Consider the following 17,404-nt stretch of genomic DNA (forward strand, 5'->3'; position numbering starts at 1 on the left):
GTTGGGGGCTGTGGAGGAAGTGGTAGGGTTCCTGGGAGATGGGACAGGAAATTTAGGGGGTCTCCTTAAATGGATTGGGTGGCAATTTTCACAATTGTTTAGAATATTCTAGTTCTTTGATTTTTCCATATAAATTTTAGAATCAGCTTGTCAATTTGTACAAATGCTCTCAAAAAGATATTGTTTGCGATTGCATTGATTTCACAGATCAATTTGGGGAAAACTGTCACTTTCACAATATTGAATCTTCCAAAGCATGAACATGGTATATACATCCATTTTTTAGGTGTTGTTGAGTTGTTTATATATTCACATTTGTATTGCCCACAGGCATTTGGCCTGGCTTTGCAAACACTACGTGTTAGATGTCCATCAAAAACACAGTTTGTCAAATCTATTTGAAGGAAAATATCCTTGTACCAAAAGATGGTAGACATTATGCTTTTGTTATTAATTCATGAAAGAGTAGTGGATCTATTTCTCAGTCTATGTTTCTACCTATTTAACCATCTGTTCATCCCATCAATCAGCTTGGCACTATGATTTTGGGGCCATAGGATGGTTGGAACATCCTGGTGTCCAGGAAGTTGAGGGGACTGGGAACAGGAGAAGTTTGGTAGCATCCCCACTCCTGGCCCCATGGATTGATGGTGCAAGTCATGTTTTCAATATGGTTGGATTTTAGATTCTCTGATACATGGGTCTCAGTGCCTGGTTCAAATCAAGAGAAGAGATAGAACCTCTGCATATGCCCCTGGAAGTCCTGAAGTGGCTTCTCCCTTCACCCCAGGGTCCTATCTGCCCCCCACCCCTCACCTTGACTATGGAACAGGTGTTGTCCCTTGAGGCCTTAACCCACCTGGTACATTTTGAGAAATATCTTATTTTTGTAACCATATTTCATATGATAACTTCTCTCCATTCAAAAGCAATATGCCCCTCCCCTGTGTCTTGTCACTGAGCGTCTCTGTTATTCAGGGACAAGTTCCAGGTCCCAAGTTCACTAAGCAGGTGGAATTGAGCTTTCAGCTCCTGTACTTTTTGTCCTGAATAATTTGTGAATACAGGAGCATCCCATCCATGAATATCCCTCTGGGAACTAGTCCTACGATCTGGGTGCTCAGTGCAGGAAACCCAAACATAAAAGACGAGGTGAATCACCAGGATTCCCGGGTGCTCCTGCGTCGACAGCAAAGCCTCAGTGCTAGTTCACACTCTGCATCCTGAGCAAAAGCTCCTGTGGACATGCAGAGTCAGGCTCCAGTGACTGTCCCCCCTTTATCCCCTCTGGTCCTTGTGCACTTACCCTACCCCTCCTGCCCCAGCTAGGCAGCAGCAGCAGAAGCATCTCTTGAGTTTTAAGTGCTGAGCTCTGCACTGTTCAGTTCCCAGGGTCCCCAGGGCTGAGAAGAGTGAGTGGGAAAAAACGGAGGGAAACATCAGCAGAAAGCCGGTGAGAGTGGACAGAAGGAGACAGTTCACAGGACTACAACGTGTGTGAGGTAGGTGGGGAGGGTCAGGTTCATGGGCATTGGCCATTCCCCTTTCTCAATCTGCAGAACGATCCACTGTGACCCAGAGAGGAAGAAAGACTTAAAATAAGTCACTGCAGAATGTCCGTTATCCTGCTGTCATGTGTCTTTCTGTGTTTGCAAGAGTTTATGTAATGTTGAAATTGCTTCCACTCTGCATGTTTGGCAGAATTTTCCCATGAGTTTTCTTGCTGGGAGATAAGTTTGATTTCTGAGTTGTTTCCTTTAATGCTATAGGGCTATTAGGATTTTTGTATGTATTTCTGAGTCAGTTTTGACACATGATATTTTCTAAAAGTTTTATATTTCACTTAGACTAGACATTTTATTAGCATATATTTGTGACCTAGTCTTAATGTAATTTTAAGGTAAAATTTATTGAAAGCATAAGAAGTGTGGCATAAGAAGTGTGGCATAAGAAGTATGCACAAATGACAAATGTAAACTTTGGTTAATTTTTTAAAAATCTATATGACCACCACCAAAATCAAGAAATGTTTTAAAAACATCTATACAGCCACCACCAAAATCAAGAAGTATAATAAACTCAACAACAACAGTAACAACAGAAAACCTGATTTAAAAATTGGAAAAGGAGGCCAGGCACAGTGGCTCACATCTGTAATTCTAGCACTTCAGGAGGTGGAGGTGGGAGGATTGTTGGAGGCCAGAGTTCTAGACCAGCCTGAGCAAGAGCGAGACACTATCTCTACAAAAAAGAGAAAAAATTAGCTGGGCATGGGGGCACACGCCTGTAGGCCCTGCTACTCTAGAGGCTGAGGCAGGAGGATCACTTGAGCCCAGGAGTTTGAGGTTACAGTGAGCTATGATGACACCACTGTGCTCTAGTTGGGGGGGTAACAGATGGAGACGGGGTCTCGCTCTTGTTCAGGCTGGTCTCGAACTCCTTCTGCCTGACTCTCCATCTGTGCCTGCCTGGCCCTGGGATGGAGGACGGCCCTTCCAACGCATTGCACCCTCATTGCTCAGATCTGTAAGCAAAAATCTCGGAACTTGTTTCTTGCTGTGGTGGTGTCTTCAACTTTTACCCTCCCTCTGGTGAGCCAGGGGCTGCCCCAGGCTGGGTTTTCCCCAGGACGCTGTGGAAAGAAGTATCCTGTGGAAGGTGTCGACATCCGCGCCCAGCTCCCCTTCATTTCCTGTTGGGGCAGGGCTGCTAGCTGCTCTGGCACTGGACCCCCCATTTAGCTGGGGGCTCTCCAAACAAGTAGCCTTGTGATGGAGGAAAGAATCAATTTGAGACATTTTTCAGAAGGTGGAATCGGCAGGGGTGTGGTGTGGTGGGTGAGGGAGGGAGGAATCCCGGAGCCCTGACTCAAGCACCAGGGGTGGAGATGCCACGGCCGGAGCTGGTGCGGTGACCAGGTCCAGGGCTCAGGGACAGGTCTGGGTGGAGAGGAGGTGGTGGGGGATTCAGAAAGGACAGCAGAGTTGGCCTGGGGTGGGGGTGGGTGTGTCCAGCAAGGGGGGACAGAGGGCACTAGGGGGAGCTGTGGGGAACACACACACTCTTAAGCTTAATTGGGTCTGGGGTGAGCGAGACACCTGGCCTGGGAGGTGGCAGGGGCATGACCTGCTCACTGGTGACCCTGGTGAGAGCTTTGTCAGGGGAGTGGGGGGTAGGAGGGGGGTGGTGGCAGCAGCCAGACTGCCGGGGCAGAGGGTGATGGGGGAGTGGGATTCAATGAGATGTCTTCAGCCCTCTCCTGTCTGAGCTCTGGGTCCCCACTTCTGTCCTGAGCCAGCGAAACCTACCTCTGTCACCACCTCTTTCCTGCTGTGCCATTTCCTGGGCCAACAGCCAGGTTCTGTGGAGCACGTAAAGCAGAGAAAGACATTTTCAACTTCAGCGGTGAGGGCCACAGTGCTCTGACCCTTTTTTTGGATCCGCAGAAGCTGGTGAGGTGGGGACTGCCAGGCTTTTCTCTCCCTTCTCCAGCCGAGCTTCGGCCAGGCAGCGGTCGGTCGCACGGGCCCTGAGCCCTCCCCTTCCATCCCCACAACCCCCAGGCACGAGGAATCCTGGCCGCATCCATGGGGTTGCTGAGACCGACCTCAGTGGGAGCTCGGCTGAGCTGGATGAGAGCACCGTGGCCACAGTGGCCCCATAAGGCAACGTGAGCCGAGGCAAAAGCGGCCATCAAGACTTCAACCCCCACTACAGTGATGGAGCCAGGTCTGGACCAGAGAACGTGCTGACTCCCCCCTGTTCCATTCCCCATGGACTGTGCAGGCCAAGGGTGCGGTGGATCATGGATCAGCCCAGATGTGGGGGCTGTCTCCCCAGTGAGGGAGGTTCTGCAGTTCTATGGACCCCGGGGAGTGGTGGGTGGAGAGGGAGAAGGGCGAGGAGAGGAGAAGAACGAGTGCCGAGTCAGAGTGGGGCAATGTGTCTTCAAGGTTTCACCTTCTGCTTTGCCCAAGGCCTCAGAGAAAGAGATCTAGAAGAGATGGTGCCTGGGCTGGAAATGCACCTATGTGAAGAGCATGACCTACCAGAGGGGCCTAAGTCATCAACTGCAGCTGCCCTCAGAGGCTGCAATGCCTGGCGTGCACCTGCCTGGTGTGGGAGGGTGGCGTCCCCAGGAGGTAAAGCCTCTAGGTAAGGCCAGGTAAAGCCTCTGTAATTGCCTGCAATTGGGCCTGAAAGATGGCATGAGGTGTTCAACCATGTGCTGGACACCACAGATGGTTCTATCCATGGACCTACTGCCTTCCTGGAAGGTCACCTGACCTGGAGGCCTAGAGTCATGATCTTGGGACCCTGGAGTATGGGTCGGTACTGAGCATGGGGGCTTTGGATGGTACCATCTATGGCTGATGTGTTCAGACCCTTTCCTGGCCCCTTTCTGACATTAATCTACTATTGGACTTACCCATGCAAGCTGAATTTCTCAAGCACTTTTATACACTGGCTTCCTTCTAGGTTTAGTTAATGAGAGGCAAATGTTGGAGGTTAAAACAGAGGAAATAAATATGGAAGTGAAAAGTACTTATTTTTCTCCTTCTCTCTGCATTCTACAACATCTCAGGTAGCAGCTGCATCTCCTCTCAGCCTGCAGTACCCAAGAAGAAGAGCTGCTGTCGTTTAATTTTCCTCTGGGCACCCCTGATCCTGGGCTCTGGCACACTGTCTCTTCCCTTGTCCTGATGATGTTCTCTTGCTGTTGCTCATTTGTCAGTTACTTCACTGGCCACATTTAATTTTTCATGTTTTCCTTGAAGCATGTAATACATTTCTTTGATTAAATTTCCTGTTTTAAAGAGATTTCTATTTTTGCGAATGAACCTTAACTGACAGAGATGACAGATGAATGGATGGATAAATGGAAAGAGAGATGGGATGGACTGATGGGGGGGATATATGAATGAATGGACAGATGGGTAGAAAGATAGGGAGGTGGATGGAAGGATGGATGGATGGGGGTATTACTCAATGACTGTGACCCTCTTACCAGTCTTGGGATTTCATTCTAGTCTTTTTCATTTGGGGTCCATTTCCCAAGCATCCACATTCTCCCTTAGTCTTAAATATGTTTCCTTGTACAATCAGAAAATTTTAGACATGATTTATTTCAATGTTACTTTGCAAGATATTCCTGTTCTTTCAAATTTCTTTCCAACATTTTCCTTTTAGTGACCATAAAATGCTTCCAAATTATTGCTTTAAGAGGAGTCATTTCACATCTTCACCCTCAGAACCTCACACAGGCTTACATCCCATTTCCCAGTAACCAGCCCAATTTTTAATTTTATGGTCACTGTTGCCACCTTCTAGGATATATTTCTGCCTATTTGATTGAAAAACCTCTTCCTCAAAATTCTGAGCAGTTGAGCTGGCTGGTATTATCCTCAATAATTGTGTTTTCTCCTTTAACTTGTATTTTCTTTATTCTCCTCTCTTTAAACGAAATGTCACAAGAACTCTAAATTCTCTCTTCAGGTTGTCTCTTGGTAGGTAACTTCATCTATGGGTTCATCCAGGTATAGAGAGCAACGGTGCAAGGATTGCAAAGATAAAATTTCTCAGAAAGATAAAATTTTCAAAAGCACTATTAAAGATTGTGAGTTCTTTAGTAATTCAGGAAAAAAAGCTTTTAAAGCATTGTGAAAATACACAGAAAAGGTATTTTTCAGAATATGCAATGTCAGTTTCTCCTAAAATATACACAAATATTGAAGAGGTCCCTTACCAATGTAGGACGGCCCCAAGACTTTCACTCGGTGACATTCCATATGCCTGCCTTGCTGTACGGAATGAATGTTCTTTGAAGATGGCAGCCTCCACTATCATAAATCCATACTGGCGCAGCCATGCCGTCCTCCTGACGGTTTCTGAGTAAGGAAAATGAACCACGGAGGGAAGATACAATGGCGTACGCCATGATAACTATTGGCGGAGCGTAGCTTCAAAAATGCTACTGAGCATGCGCACAGTTCCGCCGTAGCCGAGGAAATCCTGATGGGATATTAACCCAAACCGGAAGCGGCCCAGAGCGACCATTTCGCGTAGTCAAGTAGTTCTCGCCTTCCTACACGGCTTGCGGGACGCCGAAGTGATATGGTATATTAGTAGTAGGGATTCGGTGAGGTCAGTGACGGAGGTCGGCTTGGGGTGAGCGATGAGAGGGTGGCGGGGCGAGTGAAGACGGGTCTATGAGGTGTGTGATTGGGGGTTCCTGGGTGAATGTTGACGGCTGTGGGGCATGTGGGGTTTGCTAATTTAAGTTGGATAATTGGCTCTTTTCTCGTGTTTTTTTTTTTTCTGTTTGTATGTAAATATTTTTGCAACTTAAATTCCAAGTGAACTTTAACATCAGATTTTATATTGTTGGTCATGAAACTTGTTCATTTGAGGATAGTGAACATGCGTCTTAAGAGCCCCTTAGTCGACGGTATCCGAGGAGATTTAGGAAAGTGATTGACTGCTTGGGAGACTAGAGGAGTCAGTGGTTGATTGGGATCCAGGAGCTTCAGGGGTTGGAGGACTTTGAGGGTCACATTATATTACACTCTGGGGGCCAGTGATTGGTCACCAATAGGAATCTAAGTAGAGTGGGTGCTAAGGGTGGCATATGGGAGCCAGTTGACTGGAGGCCTGAGGGGGGGGAGGTCAGTGATTGGGGTTTGTGAGGGTGACTGCATTGCTTTCTGGGCAGTGACGGGTCCTTTAGGGTTGGATGTGTGGGTCAGTTTTGGCCTCTCCTTGAGTCTCTGTGGACATGGTAAGAATCAGTGATTGGCAGTTGAGCAGATTGATGACAGTTTTCTGCTGGGGTGTTTTATTTGAGCCCCTATGTTGAGGATTATTTGGCGTCCTGTGGAAACCAATAAATTGTACTTCCTGGGAAACATTTATTGCCTGGCAGTGTACTAATGATTTCAAGAGCTTGGGCCATGTCAGTGACTGGGAGGCATTTTGTAACCTGGCAGTCCTGTGGTCTACCCATTGGGGATTTCTGAAAGTCAGTACTGTCAATGACTGCATTTGGGTGTGGTGAGGGCACCTCATTATGGACAGGCAAGAAATGGTCAGTGATTGGAGGTCATGATCCGTGTCTGCAAATTTTCTGGGTTAAGTTGGGGGTTGGGTACAGTGATTTAAATTTTTAGCTTTGTTGGAAGAGGCTGGGCTGTATGTATGGTGTATCATGGATGGGCAATGAAATGTTCAGAACCTCAGAACCTGCACCAGACACAACCACCTCCCAGCCTGAGCTCTCTGAAGGCAGGAGGAAATGGAAATGGTGTTTCTGGAAGGTGGACACATAGGGGTACATGAGATAGTGTGTAGTTTAGAATGAAGTAGACATGGGGCTGATTCCCTTTTCTTCCATTTGCAGACTCAGTAACCTCTGGGCAAATTATGTAATACCACACAGCCTCATTGTCCTCATCCACAAAATGGGTATAATAATGCTCATGATATTTAACTGACAGCATTGTGTGAAATTAAGTTGACAACTTGATGGGTTTTATTCATATTTACCACACACCAGGCAGGTGCTGAGAGCTTGACAAACCTCATCTTGCATTAAGTTTTCCAAAACATGTGAAAATACCTGTATCCCCATTTTAGAAACTATGACTAAAGTGTCTCCATATTCTTATAGTTAAAAAGTAGAAGAGCCGCAATGAGTCTTTCATAAAGTTTAGTCCAAACTCAGTCTTTTTTCTTAACTCTGGCTAAAAACTAGAGTTGGATTTTTCTGAACTTTGTCTACTCTGGTGTCTACCATGGTGACCTTCACTTCAAGGCCCTCAGGAATTATTTATGGAACAAATGTTGAGTGAGTGACCATGTGGTCATTGCCTTTCTAGGGCTTCTTGGTATCTCTGCAGAACCCCTGGCTCAGGCCAAATCACTGAGGCTGCAGAATCTCTCTTCACAGCCCACCCCACCTCTACCCAGTTGTCCTGGTTGGAGCCTCCAGACGCCTTCCCAGCTTCTGGGAAAAGTGGAGTTGTTGGCAAGACAGACCAAGAGTTGAAGTCCAGAGGGGACATGCCTGCTGATGTGAATTTATCCCAAAGGCCCCAAGTCCTGGGTCCAGAAGAGCAGGACGGTCCATGCGAGGTAAGAAGGACCAGCCCCAAGGAAAGTTCTCCATAATGTGACGGCAGATGCAGCAGATTCTGTACTTCCTGTTCCTGAGACAGCTTTGATCCTTCTGCCAAGCAGGGACCACAAGGGGCTGATGTCCCACTATCCACAGGCCGTCTGCATTCTGAGAAACTGTGAACTGGCTAATGAAGCAGAGTGTGTTGGAGTAGAGGGTTGGCCCTGGGCCAAGGAAGAAGAAAATGTAGTCTGGATGGGAGCCCCAGTTGCAGGCAGGGAAATGCTGACTCCTTGCTGCTCAGCACTGGCTCAGCTCCTTCATCCACCATTGGGCCTTTGCAGATTCTCAGCTGGTCCCCATCAGACTCCTCCTCACCTGGTCTATGGGGATTGGTTTATTTCTGTTCTGTTCTCATAAGGTACCACCATGCCCAGCTTTTCTTGTCCTTTGATTTATATTTTGGTTTGCCTTAACTTCTGGATTTTTTTTTTTTTTTTTTTTTTTTTGAGACAGAGTCTCACTTTGTTGCCCAGGCTAGAGTGCCGTGGCGTCAGCCTAGCTCACAGCAACCTCAAACTCCTGGGCTCAAGCGATCCTTCTGCCTCAGCCTCCTGAGTAGCTGGGACTACAGGCATGCGCCACCATGCCCGGCTAATTTTTTTATATATATATTTTTTAGCTGTCCATATAATTTCTTTCTATTTTTAGTAGAGACGGGGGTCTCGCTCTTGCTCAGGCTGGTCTCCAACTCCTGAGCTCAAATGATCCACCCACCTCGGCCTCCCACAGTGCTAGGCAGAAAATTTTAAATTACATATATGGCTCACATTATATTTCCATTGAATGGCTCTACTGTAGAGGCTTGGCCAGATTCCACTTTGATTTCTTTGTTTTTGGCAAGAATACTTCATAGTTTGTATACCATCTATGTACTATAAAACCATATCAGGTGCACATAATGTCTGGTTATCTCTCTGTGATGTTAAAATTGATTATTACGTTCAGGTGTTGCCATCTTAATCCTTAATCATAAAGAACCCATCAGTCTTTCACCTATGTGGTTTTAGCAGTCATTGGTGAAAGTGATGATATTTTAATTCTTTTCTTCAGGCTGCATTTGTCATCTGTAATAATTCTATAATGAAGCTCTTTTAACCAATCTTTTCATTAATATTGCTTCTTATAGGAAGATCATCTTTTTAATATGATCATATCTTATTAATATGATCATACCTCTTCCCTGAACTTAAAATCCTTAAATGGCAATCCGTTAATTATAATAAAAATCCATACCCATTACATGATCAGACTCCAGCCCATTTTCTTGGAACTTGGATGATAACCACCTTCCAGACATCATGCAATTGCTCTCCTCTTACACAGAGCCATCTGCTGCATCCTGAATTCACAGTGTTTTCCTACTTCTCCACTTTCATTAAAGCTCTTTTCTGGAAAATGATTTATTTCCTGCATGCACACATCCCACATCAAACTTCTCACTTACAGTTTAAGCTTTGCCAACTCTAAGTAGCATGACCCTCTATTCCCAGGTAGAATTTGCTTGTCCCTAATTTGCTTCTCCCCAGTAGTGCGCTCTGCATCTATTTCTACCATGTTCCCTTCCTAACCCCATAGTTGAGCTTGTGTATTTACTTCTTTTCCAAGTCTCTGAGTTGAAGCTTATATAGTTCTATGTTGAGTTCCCAGGACCTAGCACAGCTAAGCCTGGCATGTAGGTGCTTAATAAACATCATGTTCATTATTCCTAAATGAGCTAGAGGACTTAGAGAGAACCCATTTCTGGCCTCATTTTTGAAAAAGAATGACTGAATGAATGTGGTATACAATGGATGGCAGGGTATTTCTATAAATTTTTTTACTCCCCCCAAAATACAATGTGAAACAGGTATTTAATGGGAAGCCTATATGATGTGTCATGATGAAAAATCATCAGAAGCACATTCTTATATGTAACTTCCCCATTTACCAATGATGAGTAATTCACAGTGAGCTGGGGTACATTGTTACAGAAATCAGTGTCGTTAGAGGACGTGACCGTGGACTTCAGCAGGGAAGAGTGGCAGCAACTGGATTCTGCCCAAAGACACCTGTACCAGGACGTGATGCTGGAGATCTATAACCACCTCATCTCAGTGGGTGAGCACAGCTGACCTGGGAATCTTGGCTGGGCCTCGTTGAGATTTCCTTCTTCCTCCTTGCAGAGCACAATGGGATATCAGAAGTATGTCATGGTTTTTTCCTTGGTTTGTCCTGCAGTGCTTATTCCTTTTAGGTACCTTTGAGTATTACTTTGTGGCCAGTGGAAAATGTTGACTTTTCTAATGAGCCAGTGCAAAGCTTTGTTGAATGGCCTCTGAAACCCAAATCCCACATCCTTTCCATTTAACAGGGTATCACGTTCCCAGCCCAGAAGTCATCTTCAGGGTGGTAAAAGGACAGGGGCAATGGATGGGGGAGGCTGAACTACCACATCAGAGGTGTCAAGGTGAGTAACTTGTACCCAGGCAGACATGGATATCTTTGGAGATATCACTATCAGCCTACCATGCTCATTCATTCCCTCTGTTCCCCCACTGGTGGACACTTAGGTTGCCTCCTACTCCGAGGTTCCACAATAAATGTGATAAATTATCTCATAAATATCCTATAGGGGCCAGTGTAAGAATTTTTCAGAGGTAAATACTTGGGAGTAGGATTGCCTGGTCATGGAGATAAGTATACTTAATTTGAATTAGTCAACCATATTGACCTTAAATGGGCTGCTGAGTCTACACCCCCATTTGCACACCTTGCTTGCCAACACTTGGCATTAACCAAATTGGTTAATTTATGGTCCATCTGATAGATGAAAGGGCCATTTCATTGCTTAAATGTTATTTTTCTAATAACTAGAGCATCTCATTATATCTCTTATCTGATTGGGTTTTCCATATATGTGTACATTGCTTTTTCATGTTGTTTTATCCTTTTGTGTCCATGGAGTTTTCTGCCTTTTTTCCTATTTATTTGCCATTAAATTTGTTGATTTTCTTTTCTTTGCTGAATCTTCTTTTTTTTTTTTTCCCCTTAATTGTGGCATCTCTACCTTGGGATCCTATACTTCCCTATGGTCATCTCTTCATCATAGGAATCTACTGATAGGACCCATCCATTCTGAATACTTAGTCCTCATATTTGTATTCTGATGATTCCTATATCAATACCTCTAGTCTTGGTGCTTAAACTGAATTCTGATACCTTATTTAAAGCTACATGGAGGACAGTTCTCAGTAGATGAGTCAACTTCCTTAATTTCAGGGGATCAGCAATTGGAATTGTCATCATTCAAATAAATTCTTAGCACATGACAAATTTTGTCAGATTTTTTCTGTGTTTCTGAGCACTTTCAGTGTTCTAATTTAATTTATTATTTTAGAATTCCTATCAATTTTTCTTTTTGAATATATAATTTAGGTGACCCATTTTCTTAATCCTAGTGGTATCACTACAAACCAGCTTCCTATTACAGTTAGACTATTTTGTTGCTAATGAGATTTGTGGATTCCGGTTTTTCATGAGTTCAATCACAAAGATTTTATTACCCCAAATACTGCTATTTTGTTTCATTTTTCTTCAGTAGACAGGATGCAAACATGCAGTTATTTTCTACTATGTAAGATTAACAAACTCTTCAGTGACATTATCATCATGGCCACATACGTCCAATTTAAAAATATACCTGATAGTTTTCATCTCCATTGTTGTGATTTTTTGCTTAATATGTGGTACATAGGATAATCCACTTTGCATATGGCCTGTGGTTATTTGTACTTTCCCTACTTAATCTTCATTATATCCGTGTTGAGCATGAGGAAACCGTTTAGAATACAAAAATTGTTGAATTTCTGGAGATAGAAAATAATATTTTACTCTATTTTAGAAGGATATTTTAAATATCTGCTGAGGTAAATTCTAAAGAACAGAAAATATATTTGGACAGAGAGGACAATGGCATGAAGTGTGAAGAGTCTTTGTGTATTAATCATGTCTATTTCATGGCAGGCTACTCAAAAAATGAGTATATCAAAATGGGAAGTACCGAGGGTGACTGCTTGCAAAGTTCAGAGAAAATAATGTCACCCTAGAGGTGGAGTGACATTGGGGATTAATTTTAAGGGCACAGTATCTGTAACTGGTCCACAAAACCATTTTGAAGAGAAACAATGAAGCAGACAAAGGAAGCTTAATAGGAGTAGAGGACATGAGTATGTGCTTGGATTTGGGAATAAATTGGGCATTTTTTGCATTGTTAGGTTGGAGAGTTATGGAAAAGCTTTTCAGCACAGTTCTGATGGTTTGCATTAAACATTTTTGGCAGCAATTTAAATATTATCAGATTCAGTAAGATCTAAATGAATTGAATTTTTATGATCTAAATGAATTGAAAGTTAAAAATAGTCCAAATCTGTGGCTGGAGACACAGAGTGTAAGATACCCAGAATAAATGAAAGCCAGTGTATGGGCAAAATAGCTATTCAAGAGTGAAAAATGAAACAAAACAAAAAACCTGATTAAAAAATGAGAAAAGGACCTTAATAGACATTTCCTCAAAGATGATATACAAATGGCCAACAAGCACAGGAAAAGGTGCTCAACACCACTAATCACTTGGGAAATGCAAATCAGAAGCACAGTGTGATATCATTTCACACTCATTAGAATGACTACTATTAAAAAACAGTGGATAGCCAAGCAGAAACACTCCCAAGTGTGGAAGTCCCTGATCATCTATCTTAACAAATGTTGGCAAGAATGTGGAGAAACTGGAACCCTTGTGCATGGCTGGTAGGGACGTAAAATGGAGCAGCCACCTTGGAAAATGATATGGCTATTCCTCAAAAATTAAACATAGAATTACTGTATGATCCAACAATTCCATTTCTGGGTAGACAGCCAAAAGATTTGAAAGCAAGGACTTGAACAGATATTTATACACCCATGTTTAAAGCAGCACTATTCACAATAGCCAAGAAGTGTAATTGTCCACTGATGGATGAATTGATAAAACGTATATACATATAATGGAATATTATTCACCCTTAAAAAGGAAGGAAATTATGACACATTCTACAACATGGATGAGTCTTAAAGGCATGCTAAGTTAAATAAGCCAGTAGCTTGGCCATGTCAGGATCACGGAAGCTTTAATAGTTTTCCAAAGGTTATAGAAGGCTGATGGGTTTGGCACAAGTGAGAGAAAGCAGGGAGATTGGTGAGGATTTAGATCTGAAAGCTAATGAAGACCTGTACACTGGGCCCCCTCCTTCAAGCCTTGGCTATCTACCAATGTTGCCCTGTAACAATGATGATGCCTTGTCTCACCTTCTATCCTACTAGATCTGAGCATCTAGACTGCCTGTGTAAATGGAGTTAGTTTGCCTTTGTTTAATCTTCCCACAGATTAGCAAAGTGATCTTGGCCATGTGACCATGATGTGCTTCCTTTTCTTTATTTGTAAAATTGGAACACTAATCATAGCTACCTCCTGAGGTTATTATGAGGATTAAATGAGTTTATGTGTGCCTCACATAGACCATTGTCAGGCACATGCAGGTGCTATATAGATCAGTGTTTGGCATATAATAAGGCATATAGTAAGTGTTTCTGCTCATTGTCACCATCATTAGACCATTATTACATGACTCAGCAATTTCCCTGTGTTCAGTGTCAATTAGCACCATACAATTTCTACTCTATCTTGTTTATTCTGTCTGTTTCATCTTCTCTTTCTCCTTCTAGAAGGGAAGTTTGGGCTTGAAACCCCACAACAGGAAATTCCTGAGAAAGCTTCGTTTCAAAAGGATGTGGTGGGTGAAGTCACAAGAGATGGTTCATGGTGCTCCACTTTAGAAGAGCTGTGGCAGGATGCTGACCATAGAAAGAGAGATCAGCAAAATCAAATTCAACCCATGCGTCATGGTACTGTCTTCAACAAGAAAACATTGGACACAGAGAGAGATTGTGACTATAAGGACCCTGGGAAAATCATTCACATGAGGCCCCATCATGTTTCTTCACAAAGATCTCAGAAATGTTGCTCATTTGCAAAAAGTCTGAAGCCTAACCCAAAAGTAAATGGTCAAAATCAAAGCAGTGCCACAAAACAGCTTGATGACATTGTTGAGTCTGATCAGCTGTTCACTCATAGCTTTTCCATTGCTTGCAGCAAGAATATTCATACAGGAGAGAAATTCTGCAAAAGTAATCAGTGTAGAAAAGTCTATGGCCATAAACAGTCATTTACACAACACCAAAGTCATGCTCAGGAGAAACTGAGTGAATGTACTGAATGTGGGAGGGCCTTCACCCAGAAATCACACCTCCTCACCCAACAGAAAATGCATAGTGTAAAATATCTCCATGAATGTGGCAAATGTGGAAAAGCCATCACCCCACAACCAAAACTCAGTGTATATCTGACAGATCATACAGGTAATGTACCCTATATATGTCAGGAATGTGGGAAGGTCTTCATTCAGAAATCAGAATTGATTATACACCAGAAAACTCACACTAGAAAGAAGCCCTATAAATGCCATGAGTGTGGAAAAGCCTTTTTCCAGATGTTATCTCTCTTAAGACATCAGAGAACTCACAGTAGAGAAAGACTCTATGAATGCAGTGAATGTGGCAAAGGCTTTTCCCAGAACTCGACCCTCGTTATACATCAGAAAATTCACACTGGTGAGAGACAGTATGCATGCAGTGAATGTGGGAAAGCCTTCACCCAGAAGTCAGCACTCAGCTTGCACCAGAGAATCCACTCAGGGCAGAAGTCCTACGTGTGTCTTGAATGTGGGCAGGCCTTCATCCAGAAGGCCCACCTGACTGTTCATCAAAGAAGTCACACTGGAGAGAAACCTTATCAGTGCCACAACTGTGGGAAATCCTTCATTTCCAAGTCACAACTTGATATACATCATCGAATTCATACAGGGGAGAAACCTTACGAATGCAGTGACTGTGGAAAAACCTTCACCCAAAAGTCACACCTCAATATACACCAGAAAATACATACTGGTGAAAGACACCATGTATGCAGTGAATGTGGGAAAGCCTTCAACCAGAAGTCAATACTCAGCATGCATCAGAGAATTCACACTGGAGAGAAGCCTTACAAATGCAGTGAATGCGGGAAAGCCTTCACTTCTAAGTCTCAATTCAAAGAGCATCAGCGAATTCACACAGGTGAGAAACCCTATGTATGTACTGAATGTGGGAAGGCATTCAATGGCAGGTCAAATTTCCATAAACATCAAATAACTCACACTAGGGAGAGACCTTTTGTTTGTTACAAATGTGGGAAGGCTTTCATCCAGAAATCAGAGTTGATTACTCATCAAAGAACTCACATTGGAGAGAAACCTTACGAATGCCGTGACTGTGGGAAATCATTCAGTAAGAAACCACAGCTCAAGGTGCATCAGCGAATTCACACGGGAGAAAGACCTTATGTGTGTTCTGAATGTGGGAAGGCCTTCAATAACAGGTCAAATTTCAATAAACACCAAACAACTCATACCAGAGACAAATCTTACAAACGCAGTTATTCTGTGAAAGGGTTTACCAAGAAATCAATTCCTAGTGCATCAGCATATTCATAAATGAAATATACTCCCTGAATTTCTTGATAAGAGTCAGATCTAATTGTATGTAATAGATTCATGCTTCAGAAATTCTGGAAATGCTTTACATGTGTAAACACATCATGAAGCCACACATTATTTTACATGAGGGAAATTACCCAGAAAAGAATTTCAAAAAATAAGTGGAAGTGTCCTTATTTGTACTAGCCTCATTAAGGGTTATAAATTTCATCTTGGGAAGAAACCCTAACTAATGCTTTGAGAAAAGCCTTTCTATAGAAAATGGTACAAGACAGATTATTACCAGATTGTTTATAGGAAAGTCCTGTTTATTGTGGGATATCAATATGATAAAGCGCCAGCAAAGTAATGATAGGGTAATATTACGTATGTATATGAGTGTCTTATGTATATATGTATTTTGTATACAGGTTGAGTATCCCTTAACCAAAATGCTTGAGACCGGAAGTGTTTCAGATTTCCAATTTTTTTGAATTTTGGAATATTTATATTATACTTACTGGTTGAGCATCCCTAATCTGAAAATCCAAAACTCAACATGTTACAATGAGCATATCCTTTGAGTATCATGTTGGCACTCAAAATGTTTCAAATTTTTGGAGTATTTTGGATTTTCAGATTAGGCATACTCAACTGTATGGATATTTATATATCTGTGTATATGTATATACAGATATATTACTATATGTATATAGTCTGCTCAGCATGTGTGTGTATATGTGTGTATATTAATATGTATGCCCTCAGTAGGGTTTGGTGAAGAATTCATAACAGGTGTAGGTAGACGACAGGTTTTTTTTTAAGAATCTAATGTAATTGTATTTATCAAATTTATTCTGTATCAAATATTTATATCATGAGGTATCATAAATAATTATTCCTTTATTATACAGACACATGAATGTACATTACAGTTTTTGGTAAATGCATAAATGAGATTCTATATTGTATACTATCTTCATACTGTAGATTTTCTTTTATGGTTAGCTCAGCTCTACCTCCCCTTTTATTTCCATCCCCACTGTCTATGGTGAGCCTCTTTATAGATAATCAGTGCCAACCATTTAGTCTGGACTTGTTCATATTTTTATACAAGCTGCTAATTTTATATACCAGGAGACAGCAAACTGTGGCCTCTGGCCAAATTGGGCCTAGCAACTATTTTGCCTTTTTTTTTTTTTTTGTAAGAATAAAGTTTTATCAGAATGCAGCCATGTTCATTTGGATAAGTATTGTCTGGGGCTGCTTTCTTACTCCATTGGCAGAACTGAAATAGTTGTGGCAGAGATCATATGGCCCTCAAGCTGAAAATGTTTACTATCTGGCTCTTTGCAGATGTTTGCCAATGCATGAGACACACACATACACACATACATATACATCACATAGGCACACACATATTCATATATTTATGTTGGGACTCTTTCCTTTGTTTCATAAAAATCAGATCATATCATACACATGTGGGTATGTCATTTTTTTATTCTACAATACATCTTTTCAATGGCTGCATAGTATTCCTTGGGGTTGACCTGCTGTAATTTATTTGGTCATTCCCACATTTTTTATTATTATTAATAGGATGGTAGCTGGCCACCTGGAGTACTACACAAATGCTTGG

The 17,404-nt window shown here is 42.5% G+C and overlaps 1 protein-coding gene across 5 annotated transcripts; it reads left to right on the forward strand.

The window, feature by feature from the left end:
* The first annotated feature begins 6,049 nt into the window (after window positions 1–6,049).
* Window positions 6,050–16,224, forward strand: ZNF175 (zinc finger protein 175). Of its 5 annotated transcripts, none has more exons than XM_045532600.1 (5): window positions 6,050–6,168; window positions 7,946–8,130; window positions 10,147–10,273; window positions 10,527–10,622; window positions 13,916–16,224. In XM_045532600.1, the coding sequence occupies exons 2-5, from the start codon at window positions 8,059–8,061 to the stop codon at window positions 15,778–15,780; spliced, it is 2,160 nt and encodes a 719-aa protein (XP_045388556.1). In that variant the 5' UTR covers window positions 6,050–6,168; window positions 7,946–8,058; the 3' UTR covers window positions 15,781–16,224. The 5 variants fall into 5 exon arrangements, with proteins under 5 accessions (XP_045388556.1, XP_045388554.1, XP_045388559.1 ...); XM_045532598.1 differs by having other exon boundaries at window positions 6,050–6,144; XM_045532602.1 differs by having other exon boundaries at window positions 6,052–6,117.
* The last annotated feature ends 1,180 nt before the right edge of the window (window positions 16,225–17,404 follow it).

The sequence above is a fragment of the Lemur catta genome, chromosome 19 (genome assembly GCF_020740605.2).
Source record: "Lemur catta isolate mLemCat1 chromosome 19, mLemCat1.pri, whole genome shotgun sequence".
NCBI classification, from domain to species: domain Eukaryota; kingdom Metazoa; phylum Chordata; class Mammalia; order Primates; family Lemuridae; genus Lemur; species Lemur catta.

Bases quoted from the DNA above. Each gene is read 5' to 3' on its own strand.
- ZNF175 (XM_045532600.1), top strand. From the start codon at position 8,059: ATGCCTGCTGATGTGAATTTATCCCAAAGGCCCCAAGTCCTGGGTCCA. The intron at 8,131-10,146 runs GTAAGAAGGACC...ACATTGTTACAG, and splicing joins AGCAGGACGGTCCATGCGAG to AAATCAGTGTCGTTAGAGGA. The intron at 10,623-13,915 runs GTGAGTAACTTG...TTCTCCTTCTAG, and splicing joins ACCACATCAGAGGTGTCAAG to AAGGGAAGTTTGGGCTTGAA.